The sequence below is a fragment of the Rana temporaria genome, chromosome 5 (assembly GCF_905171775.1).
Source record: "Rana temporaria chromosome 5, aRanTem1.1, whole genome shotgun sequence".
Classification (NCBI taxonomy): domain Eukaryota; kingdom Metazoa; phylum Chordata; class Amphibia; order Anura; family Ranidae; genus Rana; species Rana temporaria.
The window spans coordinates 421,076,896-421,096,880 of record NC_053493.1 but is presented as its reverse complement, the minus strand read 5'-3'; the positions used below and the strand labels follow the sequence as shown (position 1 = coordinate 421,096,880).

General features: G+C 43.8%; 1 protein-coding gene across 5 annotated transcripts in view; it reads left to right on the top strand.

Annotated features, from left to right (window-relative positions):
- SETD2 (SET domain containing 2, histone lysine methyltransferase) overlaps positions 1–19,985 on the top strand; it is a 121,379-nt gene that overhangs the window by 54,134 nt on the left and 47,260 nt on the right. For all 5 annotated transcript variants that reach the window (XM_040355241.1, XM_040355239.1, XM_040355238.1 and 2 more), the window contains 6 exons: positions 1,318–1,395; positions 4,372–4,469; positions 8,161–8,287; positions 11,460–11,594; positions 14,450–14,578; positions 18,695–19,393. In XM_040355241.1, coding sequence (XP_040211175.1) covers positions 1,318–1,395; positions 4,372–4,469; positions 8,161–8,287; positions 11,460–11,594; positions 14,450–14,578; positions 18,695–19,393 — 1,266 coding nt within the window. The remainder of the gene's footprint in view (positions 1–1,317; positions 1,396–4,371; positions 4,470–8,160; positions 8,288–11,459; positions 11,595–14,449; positions 14,579–18,694; positions 19,394–19,985) is intronic.

Here is a 19,985-nt window from a genome sequence, read left to right as displayed (position 1 = left end):
TTCCCCCCCGCTGCCCACTGTCGTTTTGTCCCCTCTGCTGCCCACTGTCGTTTTGTCCCCTCTGCTGCCCACTGTCGTTTTGTCCCCTCTGCTGCTCACTGTCGTTTTGTCCCCTCTGCTGCCCACTGTCGTTTTGTCCCCTCTGCTGCCCACTGTCGTTTTGTCCCCTCTGCTGCCCACTGTCGTTTTGTCCCCTCTGCTGCCCACTGTCGTTTTGTCCCCTCTGCTGCCCACTGTCGTTTTGTCCCCTCTGCTGCCCACTGTCGTTTTGTCCCCTCTGCTGCCCACTGTCGTTTTGTCCCCTCTGCTGCCCACTGTCGTTTTGTCCCCTCTGCTGCCCACTGTCGTTTTGTCCCCTCTGCTGCCCACTGTCGTTTTGTCCCCTCTGCTGCCCACTGTCGTTTTGTCCCCTCTGCTGCCCACTGTCGTTTTCCCCCCCCCCCCCCCACCCCCCGATGCCTACTGTCGCTTCCTCCCCCGCTGCCTACCGTCGGTTTCTTCATCCCCCCTGCTGCCCACTGTCGTTTTCTCCCCCCGCTGCCCACTGTCGCTTTCTCTCCCCCGCTGCCTACCGTCGGTTTCTTCATCCCCCCCCCCCCCCTCGCTGCCCACTGTCGTTTTCTCCCCCCTGCTGCCCACTGTCGTTTTCTCACCCCTGCTGCCCACTGTCGTTTTCTCCCCCCTGCTGCCCACTGTCGTTTTCTCCCCCGTTGCCTACTGTCGCTTTCTCCCCCCCGCCTACCGTCGGTTTCTTCATCCCCCCCCCTCGCTGCCTACTGTCGCTTTCTCCCCCCCCTCGCTGCCTACCGTCGGTTTCTTCACCCCCCCCTCGCTGCCTACTGTCGCTTTCTCCCCCCCCCGCTGCCTACTGTCGCTTTGTCCCCCGCTGCCTACTGTCGGTTTCTTCCCCCCCCCCCCCCCTCGCTGCCCACTGTCGTTTTCTCCCCCCTGCTGCCCACTGTCGTTTTCTCACCCCTGCTGCCCACTGTCGTTTTCTCCCCCATTGCCTACTGTTGCTTTCTCCCCCCCCCGCCTACCGTCGGTTTCTTTATCCCCCCCCCCTCGCTGCCTACTGTTGCTTTCTCCCCCCCCCTCGCTGCCTACCGTCGCTTCCCCCCCCTCCCCCTCCTTACTGCTGCCGTGTGTGTGTGTGTGTGTGTGTGTGTGTGTGTGTGTTTTTTCCTGTGCAGGTTTGACTAGGATTGGCCACTTTGGGTCAGTTTTTGCAGTTCTTACTGAACTTTTGGGTAAAATAAGACCTTTGGATTTGGATGGATTTTTTAAAATTAATTCTGTACTTTTTTTTATTATTATTAGATAATCGATGCCACGCTGAAAGGGAACTGTTCGCGTTTTATGAACCACAGCTGCGACCCGAACTGCGAGACGCAGAAGGTGAGGACACTCTGTGACTTGCTTACACGTTGCCTCCGGTTTTTCTTTTCTTGCTTTTGGCCTTCTGATTCCACCTCCCACTTTTTAAAAATTCAGTTTTATGCATCGCGTTGTGACGTGTGCGGGCAGAGCGGCCGCGCTGGTGCCCCTCCCCCCTCTTCAATCCAAACTACCAGACATTCACAGGGGAGCACAGTGGAGTTTTACAGCAGCCTCAGGAGAGAAGCAATGTATGCTAAAATGAAGGAAACCATAAATAATATATATATATTACACCGTCATGCTCAAAAGTTTGCATACCCTGGCAGAAATGGTGACATTTTGGCATTAATATTGAAAATACCACCATACCAATAAACTGTCTTTTAACCACTTAAGGACCGCCTAACGCCAATATACGTCGGCAGAATGGCACGGCTGGGCACAGGCACGTCGCCTTTTAGAGCCCAGCCGTGGGTCGCGGCGTGCACGCGACACAGTCCGAAGCTCCGTGACCGCGTCCGCGGACCTGATCGCCGCCGGTGTCCCGCGATCGGTCACAGGAACTGAAGAACGGGGAGAGGTGAGTGTAAACACAGCTTCCCCGTTCTTCACTGTGGCAATGTCAGTGATCGTCTGTTCCCCGATTATAGGGAAAGACGATCAATGACGTCACACGTCCAGCCCCCCTACAGTTAGAAACACACATGAGGTCACACTTAACCCCTACAGCGCCCCCTAGTGGTTAACTCCTAAACTGCCGTTGTAATTTTCACACTAATCAGTGCATTTTTATAGCACTTTTCGCTGTGAAAATGACAACGGTCCCAAAAATGTGTCAAAATTGTCTGAAGTGTCCGCCATAATGTCGCAGTCACGAAAAAAATTGCTGATCGCCGCCATTAGTAGTAAAAAAAATAAAAAATCATTAATGAAAATGCAATAAAACTATCCCCTATTTTGTAAACGCTATAAATTTTGCGCAAACCAATCGTTAAACGCTTATTGCGATAATTTTTTTTTTTTTTTTACCAAAAATTGGTAGAAGAATACGTATCGGACTAAACTGAGGGGAAAAAAATGTATATCTTTTTTAGGGATATTTATTATAGCAAAAAGTAAAAAATATTGCTTTTTTTTCAAAATTGCCGCTCTATTTTTGTTTATAGTGCAAAAAATAAAAACCGCAGAGGTGATCAAATACCGCCGAAAGAAAGCTCTATTTGTGGGGAAAAAAGGACGCCAATTTTGTTTGGGAGCCACGTCACACGACCGCGCAATTGTCAGTTAAAGCGACACAGTGCCGAATCGCAAAAAGGGGCAAGGTCCTTTTTAACCTGCATATTGGTCCGGGTCTTAAGTGGTTAAGGATAGTCGCCACATGAAGCCAATTATTTTTTTAATCCTTTTTAAATCATAATGACAACAGAAATCATCCAAATGGCCCTGATAAAAAGTTTTCATATAGTTACATAGTAGGTGAAGTTGAAAGAAAGACACAAGTCTATCAAGTTTACATACTCTGGAATGTTTGGCCTTGTTACACACATAAGGTTTAAAATGGCAATTACAGGTTAATCTTTTTATATCCTTTTCCATCTTTTGTAAAGTTTCATTACCTTGTTACGCAGGTCTTTTGACTGTTCTTTTCTACCTCCTTATTGCTCAGTGTCTAGTCTGCTTAGGGCATCCATGTGAGAGCCAACAAACTCATTGACTATTTATACACAGGCACTAATTGTGATGTAAAAAGCCACAAATGTGGGAAAATAAACTTTTAATTACAATTTTATCCTGTGTGTGCCACCTTCTGTGTGTGTGTGTGTGTGTGTGTGTGTGTGTACCAAGGCCAAACATTTCAGGGTGTGTAAACTTTTTATCGGGCCATTTGGGTGATTTCTGTTGTTTTTTAGTTTTTTTTTTTTTTTTTTATCCTTTTTAAACCGTATGTGATAATAAATGGCTTCACGTGATTGCTATCCTTAAATAAAATATATTTTTTTGGCATGACCAGTCATATTTTCAATATTTAATGCCAAAATTGCACCATTTCTGCCAGGGTATGCAAACTTTTGAGCACAACTGTGTGTGTGTGTGTGTGTGATATAATATATAATTTTTTTTTTTAATTCTATTTATTTTTATAATTTTTTAGAGATTATATATTTATTTATCTTTAATAATATTTAAAAAAAATATATAATATATATAAAAAAAATATAATAAAAAAAAAAAAAAAAAATATATATATATATATGCACACACACACACAAATATTCTAATCTATTTATTTTTTAAAGATTATATATATATATATATATATATATATATATATATATATATATATATATATATATTCTCAAAAAAAAATTATAAAAATAAATAGAATAAAATTTTTTTTTTTGTGTGTGTGTGTGTGTATATATATATATATATATATTATATTATATTATATTATATTATATTATTTTTTTAAATATTATTAAAGATAAATATATAATCTCTAAAAAAATTATAAAAATAAATAGAATTAAAAACGTTTGCAAGACCACTGCGCAAATACAGTGTGACGTAAAGTATTGCAACAACCACCATTTTATTCTCTAGGGTGTTGGAACCCCCAAACATATATTTTTTTCTAAGTAATTTTCTAGCAAAAAAAAAAAACATATTTTAACTTGTAAACAACAAATGTAAATAAAAAGGCTTGGGGCTGAAGTGGTTAAGAGGTGGAAACTCAGGTTTTTATTGCAGTCTGTTCCCCATTGGAGGGATTTCATCTCGCTTGTTCCCCATTGGAGGGATTTCATCTCGCTTGTTCCCCATTGGAGGGATTTCATCTCGCTTGTTCCCCATTGGAGGGATTTCATCTCGCTTGTTCCCCATTGGAGGGATTTCATCTCGCTTGTTCCCCATTGGAGGGATTTCATCTCACTCTGCAGAGGGTCTAACCCTTCTCTCACACACACACTAATGATAACTTCTTGTCTCCCACAGTGGACGGTGAACGGGCAGATTCGGGTTGGCTTTTTCACGACCCGACTTGTTCCAACCGGTGCGGAATTGACCTTTGACTACCAGTTTCAGCGTTACGGGTAAGAGGAAACAAAAATGACTTCAAGGCTAACTCCACTTTTTTTTGGTGGGAGGGGGGGCACTCCCCTCTGGGTGACCTCTGTACCTTGCAAGGATTAGAACAACCTTTGTTGCAGATTCATACCTTTTTCTTATTCTGAAGAAATCTCTGTGTGTTTGTCTGTGTCCATGTGCACAGTGAATCGAATGGGAGTGGTTTCATAAATATCACCCAGCTGCTGCACCTGCAGGGCTCTAATGAGGAAAATGGCAGCGTCTGCATCCCTTTTTTTTTTTAAGACATGATTTCCTATTGGGAGTATGTTGCCAAAAATTGATTTTTTTTTTGTTGCAGGGGATGCCCAAAATCTGACTTGTATCTTAGTGCAGAGTTCTGGGAAAATCAGTGAGCCAATCACACGAGCAGGAAATTGTGTATTTCGTTTTACAGAAAACTACAGAGCTGCAGATTGCACAAAAAAAAAATCATCTTTCTTTTCAATTTGTTTCGTTCTGAACTTGTTTTGCGGAAATATTTGGCAACATTCGAATGAACAAAATACCGAAAAACATTTTTCCGAAAAACAAATTTTCTAAAAGACCGAAAATTCAAAAGAACAAAAAACATTTGGATAATTTCTATTTATAATTAAATAAGTTTTATTAACCATTTATTATAGTTTTTTATTATTTATTAATAATACTAAAAACTATAATGGTTATCCACTATTAATTTATAGGTATTTGGAATTTCCTTTTAAATTTGGCTGTTGGTTATCTAAATGACGAATACCGAATCTAACGAATTCAAATTTATCTGAAGTTACGAATGTATTCAAAATAACAAATATCCAATCATAACGAATAAACTGAAAAAAAAACATTTTTTGGCAGTGCACATGTCTAATTTTTCATTACATTCAATTACAATATGACTTTTGTGTCGCGATTTTATGTTATTTTTTGCCCTTCCGATGCACCTTTTCTGGGACGTGTTCCCCCCCCCCCCCCCGTGCCCCTTTTCTGGGATGTGTCCCCCCCGTACCCCCTTTCTGGGATGTGTCCCCGCGTGCCCCTTTTCTGGGATGTGTTCTCCCCCCGTGCCCCTTTTCTGGGATGTGTGCCCCTTTTCTGGGATGTGTCCCCGCGTGCCCCTTTTCTGGGATGTGTTCTCCCCCCGTGCCCCTTTTCTGGGATGTGTGCCCCTTTTCTGGGATGTGTTCCCCCCCCCCCCCTGTGCCCCTTTTCTGGGATGTGTTCCCCCCCCCCCCCTGTGCCCCTTTTCTGGGATGTGTTCCCCCCCCCCCCCCTGTGCCCCTTTTCTGGGATGTGTTCCCCCTCCCGTGCCCCTTTTCTGGGATGTGTTCCCCCCCCCCCCGTGCCCCTTTTCTGGGATGTGTCCCCCCGTGCCCCTTTTCTGGGATGTGTCCCCCCCGCCCCGTGCCCCTTTTCTGGGATGTTCCCCCCCCCCCCCCCCCGTGCCCCTTTTCTGGGATGTGTTCCCCCCCCCCCCCGTGCCCCTTTTCTGGGATGTGTTCCCCCCCCCCCCCGTGCCCCTTTTCTGGGATGTGTTCCCCCCCCCCCCCCGTGCCCCTTTTCTGGGACGTGTTCCCCCCCCCCTCCCCGTGCCCCTTTTCTGGGATGTGTCCCCCCCCCCCTGTACCCCTTTTCTGGGATGTGTCCCCGCGTGCCCCTTTTCTGGGATGTGTTCTCCCCCCGTGCCCCTTTTCTGGGATGTGTGCCCCTTTTCTGGGATGTGTTCCCCCTCCCGTGCCCCTTTTCTGGGATGTGTTCCCCCCCCCGTGCCCCTTTTCTGGGATGTGTCCCCCCCCCCCCCCCGTGCCCCTTTTCTGGGATGTGTTCCCCCCCCCCCCTGTGCCCCTTTTCTGGGATGTGTTCCCCCCCCCGTGCCCCTTTTCTGGGATGTGTCCCCCCGTGCCCCTTTTCTGGGATGTGTCCCCCCCCCCCCCGTGCCCCTTTTCTGGGATGTGTTCCCCCCCCCCGTGCCCCTTTTCTGGGATGTGTTCCCCCCCCCCCGTGCCCCTTTTCTGGGATGTGTTCCCCCCCCGTGCCCCTTTTCTGGGATGTGTCCCCCGTGCCCCTTTTCTGGGATGTGTCCCCCCCCCCGTGCCCCTTTTCTGGGATGTGTTCCTCCCCCCCCCCCCCCGTGCCCCTTTTCTGGGATGTGTTCCCCCCCCGTGCCCCTTTTCTGGGATGTGTTCCCCCCCCCCCGTGCCCCTTTTCTGGGATGTGTTCCCCCCCCCCCCGTGCCCCTTTTCTGGGATGTGTTCCCCCCCCCCCGTGCCCCTTTTCTGGGATGTGTTCCCCCCCCCCGTGCCCCTTTTCTGGGATGTGTTCCCCCCCCCATGCCCCTTTTCTGGGATGTGTTCCCCCCCCCCCGTGCCCCTTTTCTGGGATGTGTTCCCCCCCCCCCCCCATGCCCCTTTTCTGGGATGTGTCCCCCCCCCCCCGTGCCCCTTTTCTGGGATGTGTCCCCCCCCCGTGCCCCTTTTCTGGGATGTGTGCCCCTTTTCTGGGATGTGTTCCCCCCCCCCCGTGCCCCTTTTCTGGGATGTGTTCCCCCCCCCCCCCCCGTGGCCCCTTTTCTGGGATGTGTTCCCCCCCCCGTGCCCCTTTTCTGGGATGTCTCCCTCCCCCTTGCCCCTTTTCTGGGATGTCTCCCTCCCCCTTGCCCCTTTTCTGGGATGTCTCCCTTCCCCCCTTCCGTGCCCCTTTTCTGGGATGTCTCCCTTCCCCTCCTTCCGTGCCCCTTTTCTGGGATGTCTCCCCCCCGTGCCCCTTTTCTGGGATCTCTCCCCCCCCCCCCCTTCCGTGCCCCTTTTCTGGGATGTCTCCCCCCCCCCCCCCCCCCCGTGCCCCTTTTCTGGGATCTCTCCCCCCCCCCCCCCCCCGTGCCCCTTTTCTGGGATGTCTCCCTTCCCTCCCCCACGTGCCCCTTTTTCTGGGAGGTCTTCCCCCAAACCCCCCCGCCCGTGCCCCTTACCCCTTTGTGTGACCTAACCCTTGTGTTTTCTAGCAGTCCTAGGAGTCGCTTTACACCCTTTTTGGGGCTAATGTTGATTTCTGAAATTTACCAGGTACTGAACCTATTTTGCTGAGGGCCTTGACTTTGGGCCTTGACTTTGGGCCTTGACTTTGGGCCTTGACTTTGGGCCTTGACTTTGGGCCTTGACTTTGGGCCTTGACTTTGGGCCTTGACTTTGAGCGAAGTTTTTCTGTTTTTTTGCAGTACCAACAGATGTCGCTTTTCTTTAAGGCCCCTTTCACATTGAGGCGTTTTTCATGCGGTACAGCGCTAAAAATAGCGCTGTTATACCGCATGAAAAATCATGCCCTGTAGTGTTCAATGTGAAAGCCCGAAGGCTTTCACACTGAAGCGGTGCGCTAGCAGGAGCGCTCCAAAAGTCCTGCTAGCCGCATCTTTACCTATACCGCGCCTTCCCATTGAAATCAATGGGAAAGCGTGGTAGTACCGCGGTATTAACCCTTTTTTGGCCGCTAGCGGGGGTTAAAACCTCACCGCCAGCGCCCGAATATCGCGGTAAATACGATGGTTTAGCGGCGCTGCAAATAGCGCGGCTATACCGTCACCGCGGCTCCGCGCCTCAATGTGAAAGAGGTCTAAGTAAGAGCAGCCGTATCTTCACCTCCTCTATGTATTTACCATTGATCTTTTTTATCTCTTTGCAGAAGAGAAGCTCAGAAATGCTTCTGCGGATCTGCCAATTGCCGGGGTTACCTCGGCGGTGAGAACCGGGTAAGCGTTCGAGCAGCTGGAGGCAAGATGAAGAAAGAAAGGTCCCGGAAGAAGGATTCGGTGAGTCTTGTGGTTCCTGTATACCGCCCATTGCTTCTACACATGGTACTGCGGGGGACTGTGCTTGTATCATCGCGTGGCTGGGGGAGTTCTTTGGGATGGAATCTAACAGACTCCTCCCATGCAGAACAAGTTCCTTTTTCTCAATGAGGATTCCATTGGGTGGTGGTCCTAGGAAATCTGGGGCCAGATATCAGAAATATTTTCTGTAATAACAATAAATCTCATAGGGGCCGGAGTAGAATTACCTTCCCCCGGTGCCTTTGTTCTCCATCCCCAGGCAACTTAAGGCGCTTCCGCTGGCCTACTAAATAGCTTTTCGAGGATCAAAAAGTCCCCGATGAGCTCTATGGTATAGGAAACTGGAAGCGACCAACGTTTTTCATCAATCCAAGTTTCCCTGGATGTAAGCGGCGCCATTTTTAAAATGGAATGGACCTGATCCCACCAATATTGCTGTGATCAGATGCCTTTCAAGGGCAGAGGATAGATCTGGCGTCTAATGGAACCCAGATCTCTCCATAAAGAGCACCTGTCACTGTTTGTTGCTGTCACAAAGGGATGTTTTTTACATACCGTATTTATCGGGGTATTGCGCGCTCCGGCGTATAGCGCGCACCCCTAAAGTGGACCCGACATTCCTGTAAAAAAAGATTTTAGTACTTACAGTTTTGGTGTCTTGCGCAGCGTCCATCGGCGGCCTCGTCGGGTCCGGTGTCCGTCTGCGGCTTCGGGTGTCCTCTTCGTCGGGTCTGGCGTCCTTCTGCTGCGTCCTCCCCGCTCGATCCTCGATTTCCCGCGCCGAGTTTGAATACTGCGCCGGCATATACCAAGCGCAGTACACTCGTGTATAGTCGGGCAGGCTCGGCTACTCTCGTGCTCACGTCCTGTACGTCCAGGACGTGAGCGCGGGAGGAGCCGAGCCTGCCCGACTATACACGAGTGTACTGCGCTCGGTATATGCCGGCGCAGTATTCAAACTCGGCGCGGGTATCGGTGTATATCGCGCACCCACGATTTTGCCCTGATTTTCAGGGCAAAAAAGTGCGCGGTATACGCCGATAAATACGATATTTACATAGAAATTTTTTATTAAAATGTTATTTTTTTTAACATATTTACGTATTTTACATTGAGAACAATAGTGATCAAGAAAACAAAAAAAATGAAAGTGTAAAAAAAAAAAAAAGCGAATGTGTTGGTCCCGCACGTATGCGCATCTTGGTGTGATCGAATGCTTTTACGGGCAGAGGAGACATCTGAGGTCTTATAGACCCCACATCTCTCCATAAGGAACATGCCTGTTGCTGATGATAGATAAATAGAGAGAGCTAGATCTTTTTTTTTTTTTTTTTTTCTTTCTTCCCCCTCCTCCTCCTTATTTATTTATTTATTTATTTATTTATTTATATATGTGTCTGTATGTATATGTGTGTATGTGTGTGTGTGTGTATGTATATATATATATATATATATAATATATTTATTTATTTATTTATTTTATATATTTAATTTTTTATATCGAACATGTAAAACATAAAACATAAAAATAAAGTAATCCATTCAGTAGTAGACAATTACAAAACAAACTGTTAAAGCATGACCCGTGTGGTATCTATTTGCTCAGCGTAACATCCTCTTTTTTTTTTTTTTTTATATATATATATTTTACCCAAAAAATTGGGTTATGCATTTGTGGGTTTTTTTTTTTGCATTAAAATTCATTAAACCGTTGCTTTATGGAGATTTTGCACAATTTGCACAATTTTTTTATTTGTTTTCGTAGTTCGGCACTGTTGGTGCACAGTGTTAAAGCATGACATGTTTGGTATCTATATATTTGGTATCTATATGCTCGGCAAAAATTTGCATTTGAAAAATCTGCTGCATAAATATGTGAGATAAAATTGGAATCGCCCACTATTTTCTTCTCCTCCTAGGGCTTCTGCTTAAAAAAAAAAATCAAAAAGATATATATATATATATATATATATATATATATATATATATATATACTGTATATATATATATATGGGTTGTCCCGATACCACTTTTTTGAGACCGAGTACAAGTACCGATACTTTTTTTTTTCAAGTACTCGCCGATACCGATACTTTTTAATGTCATGTGACAGTGGCGGTTTTTTTTTTTATATTTTTTTTACTATTTTTTTTTAACAGTGATTTTTTTTGTTTTTATTTTTGTTGTTTTTTTGGCGGGTGGAGTAAATTGTCAGTGTTTGTTTTTTTTATTATTATTATTATTTACATTTTATTTTTATTTATTTTTTAAAATGTATTGCAACTTTTTATTTATTTTTTATCAGCCCTGCTGGGGGTCTTTGGTGAGATATCAGGGGTCTTAACAGACCTCTGAAATCTCCCCTTTAAGACAGAGAAAGGGACTAAGGACACAGATTCCCCAGTCCCTTTCTCTGCAGCCTCAGCTAAAATGAATGGAGAGAAGCTTCTCTCCATTCATAAACTGAAGCATCGTAAACACAGGTTACGATGCTCAGTTATGTGAATGGACAGAGTCACTGATCACTGACTCTGTCCATTCGGAAAAGGTAGGAGCCGGCCTTAGCGGCTCCTACCGCCGCTCTCCATCCTGACAGATTGAGGGGGGAGAGCGGCACGGACGGGGGGGGGGGGAGAGAATGGCGGCACTGACAGGGGGAGAGAGGAGCTGCACGGGGGGAGGGGGAGACTGCACGGAGCGCGCGGGGGGGGGAGGAAAGACTGCGCGGAGCACAGGGGGGGGGGGAAAGACTGCACGGAGCACAGGGGGGGGGAGGAAAGACTGCACAGAGCACAGGGGGGGGGGAAAGACTGCACGGAGCACGGGGAGAAGATTTGCAACTCCCCTGCTTGCCCAGGTATCGGGTGAGGCATCGGAGCATTTCCCCTGAGGAAATGCTCGGTATCGGTACCGATACTAGTATCGGTATCGGGACATCCCTAATAAATAAATAAATAAATATATATATAGTTTGGAGGTTTAAGTAATTTTCTGTTTTAAGATTTTTACTGTAGAAGAGAAATGTCAATTGGCCTGGGGGGGGCGGGGTTAAGTGGTTAAATCTCTTCTTTCTCATATGTCGACGTGTTCTTTCTTTTAATGAGCCCATCACCAGTTGCAGTATCATGGCTTCTCTTTGGATTGGTTACAGGTGGACGGGGAGTTGGAGGCTCTCCTGGAGTACGGGGAAGGTCTATCTGACAAGAATCAGGTCCTCAGCTTGTCTCGGTTGATGGTCCGAATTGAGACCCTGGAGCAGAAGCTCACCTGTCTGAAGCTAATCAAGGTAAAAGGCTCCGGCTGCTTTGTACGTCTTTTGTACCTATCCACTTGCCGACCGCAAAACGTAAATATACGTTGGGGCTTTGAATCGGTTTGCCGGGGTAATGACTAAAGCTATCAACCATAACCCCGGGATTATTATTTTATTTAAAAAAAAAATTTTTAAGCTTTCTCATAAAAGCGATCCGAGCTCCTGATTTAGCTGCTGGATCGCCTTTATAAGCAGCGGGAGAGGTTGTTACAGCCGGCGCCTGGCTTTCTCATAAAAGCTTTCCCAGTGGCTCATGAGGAGGTGTTTCTCAGGCTTACCGGTTTGACTGAGAAACGATCCGACCATGACACTAGCTGGCTAGTTCCAGAGGCGATCAAAGAGTAGATCCTCTTTGATCACCTCTATGGCCTTGGAGGACCAGAGTGGCAACATGGCGTCACTTTGCGGTCCAGGCTGAAAGATTACATATTATAATTTATTTATTATTAGTAATTTATTTAATTATTATTCATTTATTATTATTTAATTATAATAATAATAATAATATTAATAATATAATAATTATCTTTTGGTTTTAAAGGTAAAGGAGAGATTTGGGGTATTTTTTGCCCATATATCTCATCATAAAGAGGACCTGTCATCTTTATTTTTATTACAAGGGATCTTTACATTCCTTGTAATAGGAATAGAAGTGATCAAAAAAAATAAGAAATGAAAGTGACAGTGTAAAAATAAATAAAGAAAAAATTAATTATAGCGATCGAACACAGGGATGGGTGCGCTTTTAATTGTTTTGTTTTTTTATTATTTATGGTACTTTTTATTTTAACACTGTCACTCTAATTTCTTCTTCTCCCTTTTTTTTTTTTTTTTTATTTTTTTTTTTAATCACTTATATATATACTATTACAAGGAATGTAAATGGACAGTGTAAAAATAAAAAGTAAAATAAATAAGAAAAAATAAAGCGATCACACACAGGGATGGGTGCTCTTAAAATAAAAAGTACCATAAATAAGAAAAAATAATTAAAGAGCACCCATCCCTGTGTGTGATCGCTTTATTTTTTCTTATTTATTTTACTTTTTATTTTTACACTGTCCATTTACATTCCTTGTAATAGTAATAGAAGTGATTTAAAAAAAAAAAAGAAGGTGAAGTAGAAATTAAAGTGAGTGTTAAAATAAAAAGTACCATAAATAAGAAAAAAATAATTAAACACTCACTTTAATTTCTACTTCTCCTTCTTTTTTTTTTTTTTAAATCACTTCTATTACTATTACAAGGAATGTAAATGGACAGTGTAAGAATAAAAAGTAAAATAAATAAGAAAAAATAAATTAAAGCGATCACACACAGGGATGGGTGCGCTTAAAAAAAGTACCATAAATAAGAAAAAATTATTAAAGCGCACCCGTCCCTGTGTGTGATCGCTTTAATTTATTTTTTCTTATTTAATTTTACTTTTTATTTTTACACTGTCCCTTTTTTTTTTTTTTTTAAATCACTTCTATTACTATTACAAGGAATGTAAATGGACAGTGTAAGAATAAAAAGTAAAATAAATAAGAAAAAATAAATTAAAGCGATCACACACAGGGATGGGTGCGCTTAAAAAAAGTACCATAAATAAGAAAAAATTATTAAAGCGCACCCGTCCCTGTGTGTGATCGCTTTAATTAATTTTTTCTTTTTTAATTTTACTTTTTATTTTTACACTGTCCCTTTTTTTTTTTTTAAATCACTTCTATTACTATTACAAGGAATGTAAATGGAGAAGAAGAAATTAAAGGGACAGTGTTAAAAAAAAAAAAAAAAAGTACCATAAATAAGATTTTTTTTTATTATTTTTAACACTGTCCCTTTAATTCTTCTCCTTCTTTTTTTTTTTTTTTTTTTTTTTAAATCGCTTCTATTACAAGGAATGTAAATGGACAGTGTAAAAATAAAAAGTAAAATAAATAAGAAAAAATAAATTAAAGCGCACCCATCTCACACGCAGGGATGGGTGCGCTTTATTTTATTTATTCTTATTTTACTTTTTTTTTTTTTTTACACTGTCCCTTTTTTTAATTTTTGATCACTTATGTTCCTATTTACAAGCAATTTAATGGGACAGTGTAAAAAAAAAAATGTAAAGCGCACCCGTCGGATGGGTGCACTTTAATTAAAAAGTAAAATAACTAAGAAGAAAAAATAATTTATTAAAGTGCACCCATCCCGAAGGGTGCACTTTACTTTTTTCTTCTTATTTATTTTACTTTTTAATTAAAGTGCACCCTTCGGGATGGGTGCACTTTTAATTTTTTTTTTTCTTCTTCTTTATTTTACTTTTTTTATTTTTACACTGTCCATTTAATTTTTTTCTTCTTTTTTGATCAATTCTATATTTTTAAAAGGACGGTATCAAAATCAAAAATTTTAAAAGTAAAATAAATTTAAAGCTCTCCGTCCCGACAAGCTCACACGCAGAAGCGAATGCTATACACCAAGTCACGCTCACATATTAAAACGGTGTTCAAATCGCCGCGATCGTTGGAAAGAGGGCGATAATTCTAGCTCTAGACCTCTGTAACTCAAAACTGGTAACCTGTAGACATTTTTAAGGGTCAAAGTTTGTTTTTTTTTATTAAAAAAAAGTTATTTTTTTTCTTTTCCAAAAGAATTGCGCTTGTAAGACCGCTGGGCAAATACGGTGTGACTGTATTGGGTCAAGATAAATGTAAAACAGGAAACAAATAGAAAGAGACCTGGGGGGAGGGGGTGAGGTGGTTATAGACGGGCTGTATTTTCAGTGTAGTGGAGTCGCAGGCTGTGTGTTTATTACTTTTATGTACATATAATACAAAAATATTTTCTGCCTGTAGAACACGCAGTCGCAGTCCTGTCTGAAGTTATTTCTGGAGTGTCACGGTCTGTCCCTTCTGTGGATCTGGATGGCTGAACTCGGTGACAGCCGGGAGAACACGAGCAACAGTATCAAACTGCAACTGGAGGTCAGTGAATGTCTCATCAGCATGGCGGCTGTTCCCTATACTCTCTCTCTCTGATCACTTATCAGTGTGAATATAAATCCATTTCTTCTTTTCTTTGTTTTTTTCAGATTTTTTTTTGTGTTTTTTTAATAATTTTTTAAAGGAATTTTATCAAATTTCGTTTATATTAATAGATTTTTACTCCAAAAGCATTTTATTAAAATAAATGAACTTTGATAAAAAAAAAAAAAATGATTTCAAATATTAAAAAATAAAATAAAAATCTGATTTAAAAAACAAAAAAAATGTTTAGATAGATTTGTACCCCAAAAGCATTTTATCTAAAAATGTAAAAATAAAAAGTAAAATAAATAAGAAAAAATAAAGCGATCACACTCAGGGATGGGTGCTCTTTAATTATTTTTTTCTTCTTATTATTATTATACAGGATTTATATAGCGCCAACAGTTTGCGCAGCGCTTTACATCATTCTTATTTATGGTACTTTTTATTTTAACACTGTCCCTTTAATTTCTACTTCTCCTTTTTTTATTTATTTTTTTAAATCGCTTCTATTACTATTACAAGGAATGTAAATGGACAGTGTAAAAATAAAAAGTAAAATAAGAAAAAAATAAATTTAAAGCGCACCCATCTCACACGCAGGGATGGGTGCGCTTTATTTTATTTATTTTTTTCTTATTTTACTTTTTTTTACACTGTCCCTTTTTTAGTTTTTGATCACTTTATATTCCTATTTACAAGCAGTTTAATAGGACAGTGTAAAAATAAAAAATAAATTTAAAGCGCACCCGTCGGATGGGTGCACTTTAATTAAAAAGTAAAATAACCAAGAAGAAAAAATGTATTAAAGTGCACCCATCCCGAAGGGTGCACTTTACTTTGTTCTTATTTATTTTACTAGATTTTTACTCCAAAAGCATTTTATCTAAAAATGTTTTATTTTTTTATACAATAATAATTTTGTTTATTCAGCATGAACTGGAGCTTAGTTATGTAGCATGAGGCTGTAAATTCTGAGTCCTGTGTAAGTTCACCTTACAGATTTTTCTGTAAAGGTGAACTTACATTTTTAAGGCCCCTTTCACACGGGGTCTATGGAGCGACGGATGTCCGCTGACATCTGATCCGCTAAAGTGTGACAGATGGAAACCATCCCAGACAGAACCAAAGTCCGCGCAGTTACGGCATGGCTGTCGGCCCGGCACACTGTGACACGGACATAGAGCCCGGTCTTATCTGTGCCCTGGAGCGTATAGCTCACCGGCCACCCCTGGAGCAACGGGGCATGTCGTGGATGGCCCAGCGCGGAGCTAAAGGCCGGCACACGCTCGATGGCTGAACATGGGGGGACTACAAGGATCCAGCCTGTCACCCAGTCGACTGTTGATTGTAGATCCCAGGTTTCAAAAATGCAGGAAAGAAAAGCGAGAAAATCGCAAAAAAAATCTCCAGAGCACATGGGCCCAGAAGAGCCATGTCACCTCCTTTTGCTAGGCAGAAAAAAACTGAGGCTGCATGATGCAGAGAGGGGGATGTACCCGGGAGATCCGCCCCCTGGGAGGTACTGTACTGTGTGGAGTGTTTTAACACTTAACATGCTGTTTTCTGCCTAGTCCAATCTCCTAAAAGGAAGGATATAATACCCTAAGGTCAATTGCTGCTGTGTCCGTCCATGAACGGAAGAGAAATGGATTTTACGGTGAGTACAAAAATCCTATTTTTTCCATCCCTCGATCGGATGAAAACTGACTCTACGGTCCGTCTTCATCCGATTTCCCCCATAGAGGAGAGTGGTGCTCTGACAGGTCGGTCCCTGCACAGTGTGCAGAGACAGACCTATCATCTGCCTGCTCAGCGGGGATCGACGGGAGCGATCCCTGCTGAGCAAAGCGGAGCCCGTACACATCTGTGTGAAAGGGACCTTAGTACCCTCTCAGCAGCCAACAATCGGCTCTACCTGGTGCTGGCTGCTGGGAGGGTACTTAAAGTGTAAGTAAACCCACCTATCATTATCATTGGCCTATGTTTAACCTTCAACTGCCATGGTGCTGCACATGTGATCAGTTATGACACCAGCCATTGGATGGTTTGACAGTTTGGTTGATAGCACAACTAATGTGACAGTTAGAAATCCCGGCATGCCGGAAATATAACTGCTTTTTGAAACTCTTAAATCGATGGGTTTACTTCTGCTTTAAGTCCCCAAAGAGACACCCCTGCTGGGGGACACTTGAACTACAACTTTCTGCCCAGGAAACCACAGAGCCACCAGCATTCAGGTCCTGACAGGTGGCCGCAGGTAGAAGGTTAGCAGCGTGTGCTGTATGTTGCTTACTGGAGTCTTAAGATGTCATTATTGTGCGTCCCGTTTTTCTTTGCATATGAGTGTAGTGCGGATGCTCGTTTTGGGAACCATTTCCTGAAACAAGGGTTTAGCGTTGCTGAATTTAACCACTTCCCGACCGCCATATGTACGTCCACAGAATGGCACGTACAGGCAAATGGGCGTACAGGTACGTCCTTGCCTTTCCGCGGGTCGGGGGTCCAATCGGGACCCCCCCCCTCGCTACATGCGGCAGTCGGGTTCCCTCGGGGAGCGATCCGGGACGACGGAGCGGCTATTCGTTTATAGCCGCCCCGTCGCGATCGCTCCCCGGAGCTGAAGAACGGGGAGAGCCGTATGTAAACACGGCTTCCCCGTGCTTCACTATGGCGCTGCATCGATCGTGTCATCCCCTTTATAGGGGAGACACGATCAATGACGTCAGTCCTACAACCACACCCCCCTACAGTTCTAAACACACACTAGGTGAACCCTAACTCCTACAGCGCCCCCCTGTGGTTAACTCCCAAACTGCAACTGTCATTTTCACAATAAACAATGCAATTTAAATGCATTTTTTGCTGTGAAAATGACAATGGTCCCAAAAATGTGTCAAAATTGTCCGAAGTGTCCGCCATAATGTCGCAGTCACGAAAAAAATCACTGATCGCCGCCATTAGTAGTAAAAAAATTATTTTTTATAAAAATGCAATAAAACTATCACCTATTTTGTAAACGCTATAAATTTTTTTCCGCAAACCAATCGATAAACGCTTATTGCGATTTTTTTTTTTTTACCAAAAATATGTAGAAGAATACGTATCGGCCTAAACTGAGGGAACATTTTTTTTTTATATATGTTTTTGGGGGATATTTATTATAGCAAAAAGTAAAAAATATTGCATTTTTTTCGAAATTGTCGCTCTATTTTTGTTTATAGCGCAAAAAATAAAAACCACAGAGGTGATTAAATACCACCAAAAGAAAGCTCTATTTTTGGGGAAAAAAAGAACGTAAATTTTGTTTGGGAGCCACGTCGCACGACTGCGCAATTGTCAGTTAAAGCGACGCAGTGCCGGAAGCTGAAATTTCACCTGGGCAGGAGGGGGATATATGTGCCCAGTAAGCAAGTGGTTAATGAGCGTTTCGCAATACGAGCGCTGTATTTTTCCTAAAATCGTAACTCGGTTTGCGAGTGTTGTCTCGCAAAGCGGTGTGCAGTACTGGAGTAATGAGATATCCACTGAGGTTTTGTGATTTAACCCTTCACATTCTCTCGCTCATTGCCAGGTGGTTGTTTTTCATTTTACCACTTTATTTTTATTTGTATACATAAAGATATCTCTAGGGGGAAGCGCAAATTCATCTTGCTTTACAAAGTACTGCGTTTGGCCTGAGGTGGGGGGGGCGCCGGAGCCGAACGTCGTCCATCAGCGCCATTCGGAAAGGCCCAAGGACAGCACGGCTGACCTCTGCAAATTTTGTCAGAGGTTTGCCGAGGTGTCCTCAGGCCTTTTCGGCTGTTTCTGAGGCTCTCCGGTGCCCCCTTGCCTCTGACCGCATGCAGTATTGCATGCCATTGAAGTCAATGCGGAACCAATTATTTTCCTTTCCATTGACTTGAATGGGGAAACTCGCTTTGATATGCAAGTTCTTTGGATTACCAGCGTTCTCCTGGAACGGATTATGCTTTGAATCCGAGGTTCCACTGTATATATGATGGACTTTGCGTCTTTGATTTTGGCTGTGAATACTCCAATTGCTAATTCTTGTTCCGCCCTCTTGATTAGATCGTCAGAGCGTTGGAGCTCCTCCCCATCCCCAATAAAAATATGCTGGAAGAGAGTAAGATCCTCCCCATCATACAGAGGTGGTCTCAGACCAAAACGGCCATCCCGCATCTCAGCGAAGGCGACGGATACTCCAGCGAGAACACGTCCCGGGCGCACACCCCGCTCAACACCCCGACTAACACGCCCGATCCCGCCGCCGCCAAGCTGAGCGTGGAGATGGAGGGCGAGACGCCCAAGAAGCTGATTCTACGCAGGCTGAAAATCGTCAGCGAAAACAGCATGGACAGCGCGGCGTCCGACACGACCACCAGCGAGGTCGAGGTAAAGGACGTGGCGGTAAAACAAGAGGCGGCGCCCCCTACTGATGAACAAAAAGAAGGGGAGAAGCTGAAGGAGGAGGTCAAGGTGGAGGAGCCCCCGGCCGAAGAGCAGCCGGCCTCTGTCCCCAAAACTGAGGAGGATCCGGCCGCGGAAGGGAACAAAGAAGCTTCGTCCGGTGTGGAAGTCTCCGAGACGGAGGGCAAGGACCCCGGGGGGCTGAAGGTAGAAGAAGCACCTGCAGTGGGGACCCCATCGCAGGATGAGGAAGAGGGCATCTCCGATGTGGAGAGTGAGAGGAGCCAGGAGCAGCCGGACAAGATGATTGACATGAGTGAGCTGGCCTCCAAACTCCTGGAGGGATGGAAAGATTTAAAGGTGAGCAACACTGATTAGATTGTAAGCTCTTGTAGACAGTAACCCCCTCACCTTCTTTTTATTTCATCCTTTTATACGTTTTTCTAAAGTCACATTTTTTTTAACTTTTTAAGCACTTAAGGCCCAGAGACATTTTTTCCATTTTTTTTTTCTTTACATATCTCAAAAATGATTTAGGCCTGAGGATTACTTACCATCCCCCAAACATTTTATATTTCTTGAAAGCAGACACCCCAGACCCAGGGGGTCCCCAAACTTTCAAAACAAGAGCCCAGTTTACCGTCCTTCAAACTTTACAGGAGGCAGACTGTGGTCAATGGGAGTAGAAAATGCCACATCTTTAGTGTGAGGAATAGTGCCCCATCATTGGTGTCAGTGGGAAGAATAGTGTCCTATCATTGGTGTCAGTGGGAAGAATAGTGTCCTATCATTGGTGTCAGTGGGAGGAATAGTGTCCCATCATTGTTGGTATCAAGCAGAGGATTTTAGCCCCATGATTGGTGTCCGTGGAGGAATAGTGTCCCCTCATTGATATCAGTGGGAGGATTAGTGTCCCGTCATTAGTGGGAGGAATAGTGTCCCCTCATTGATA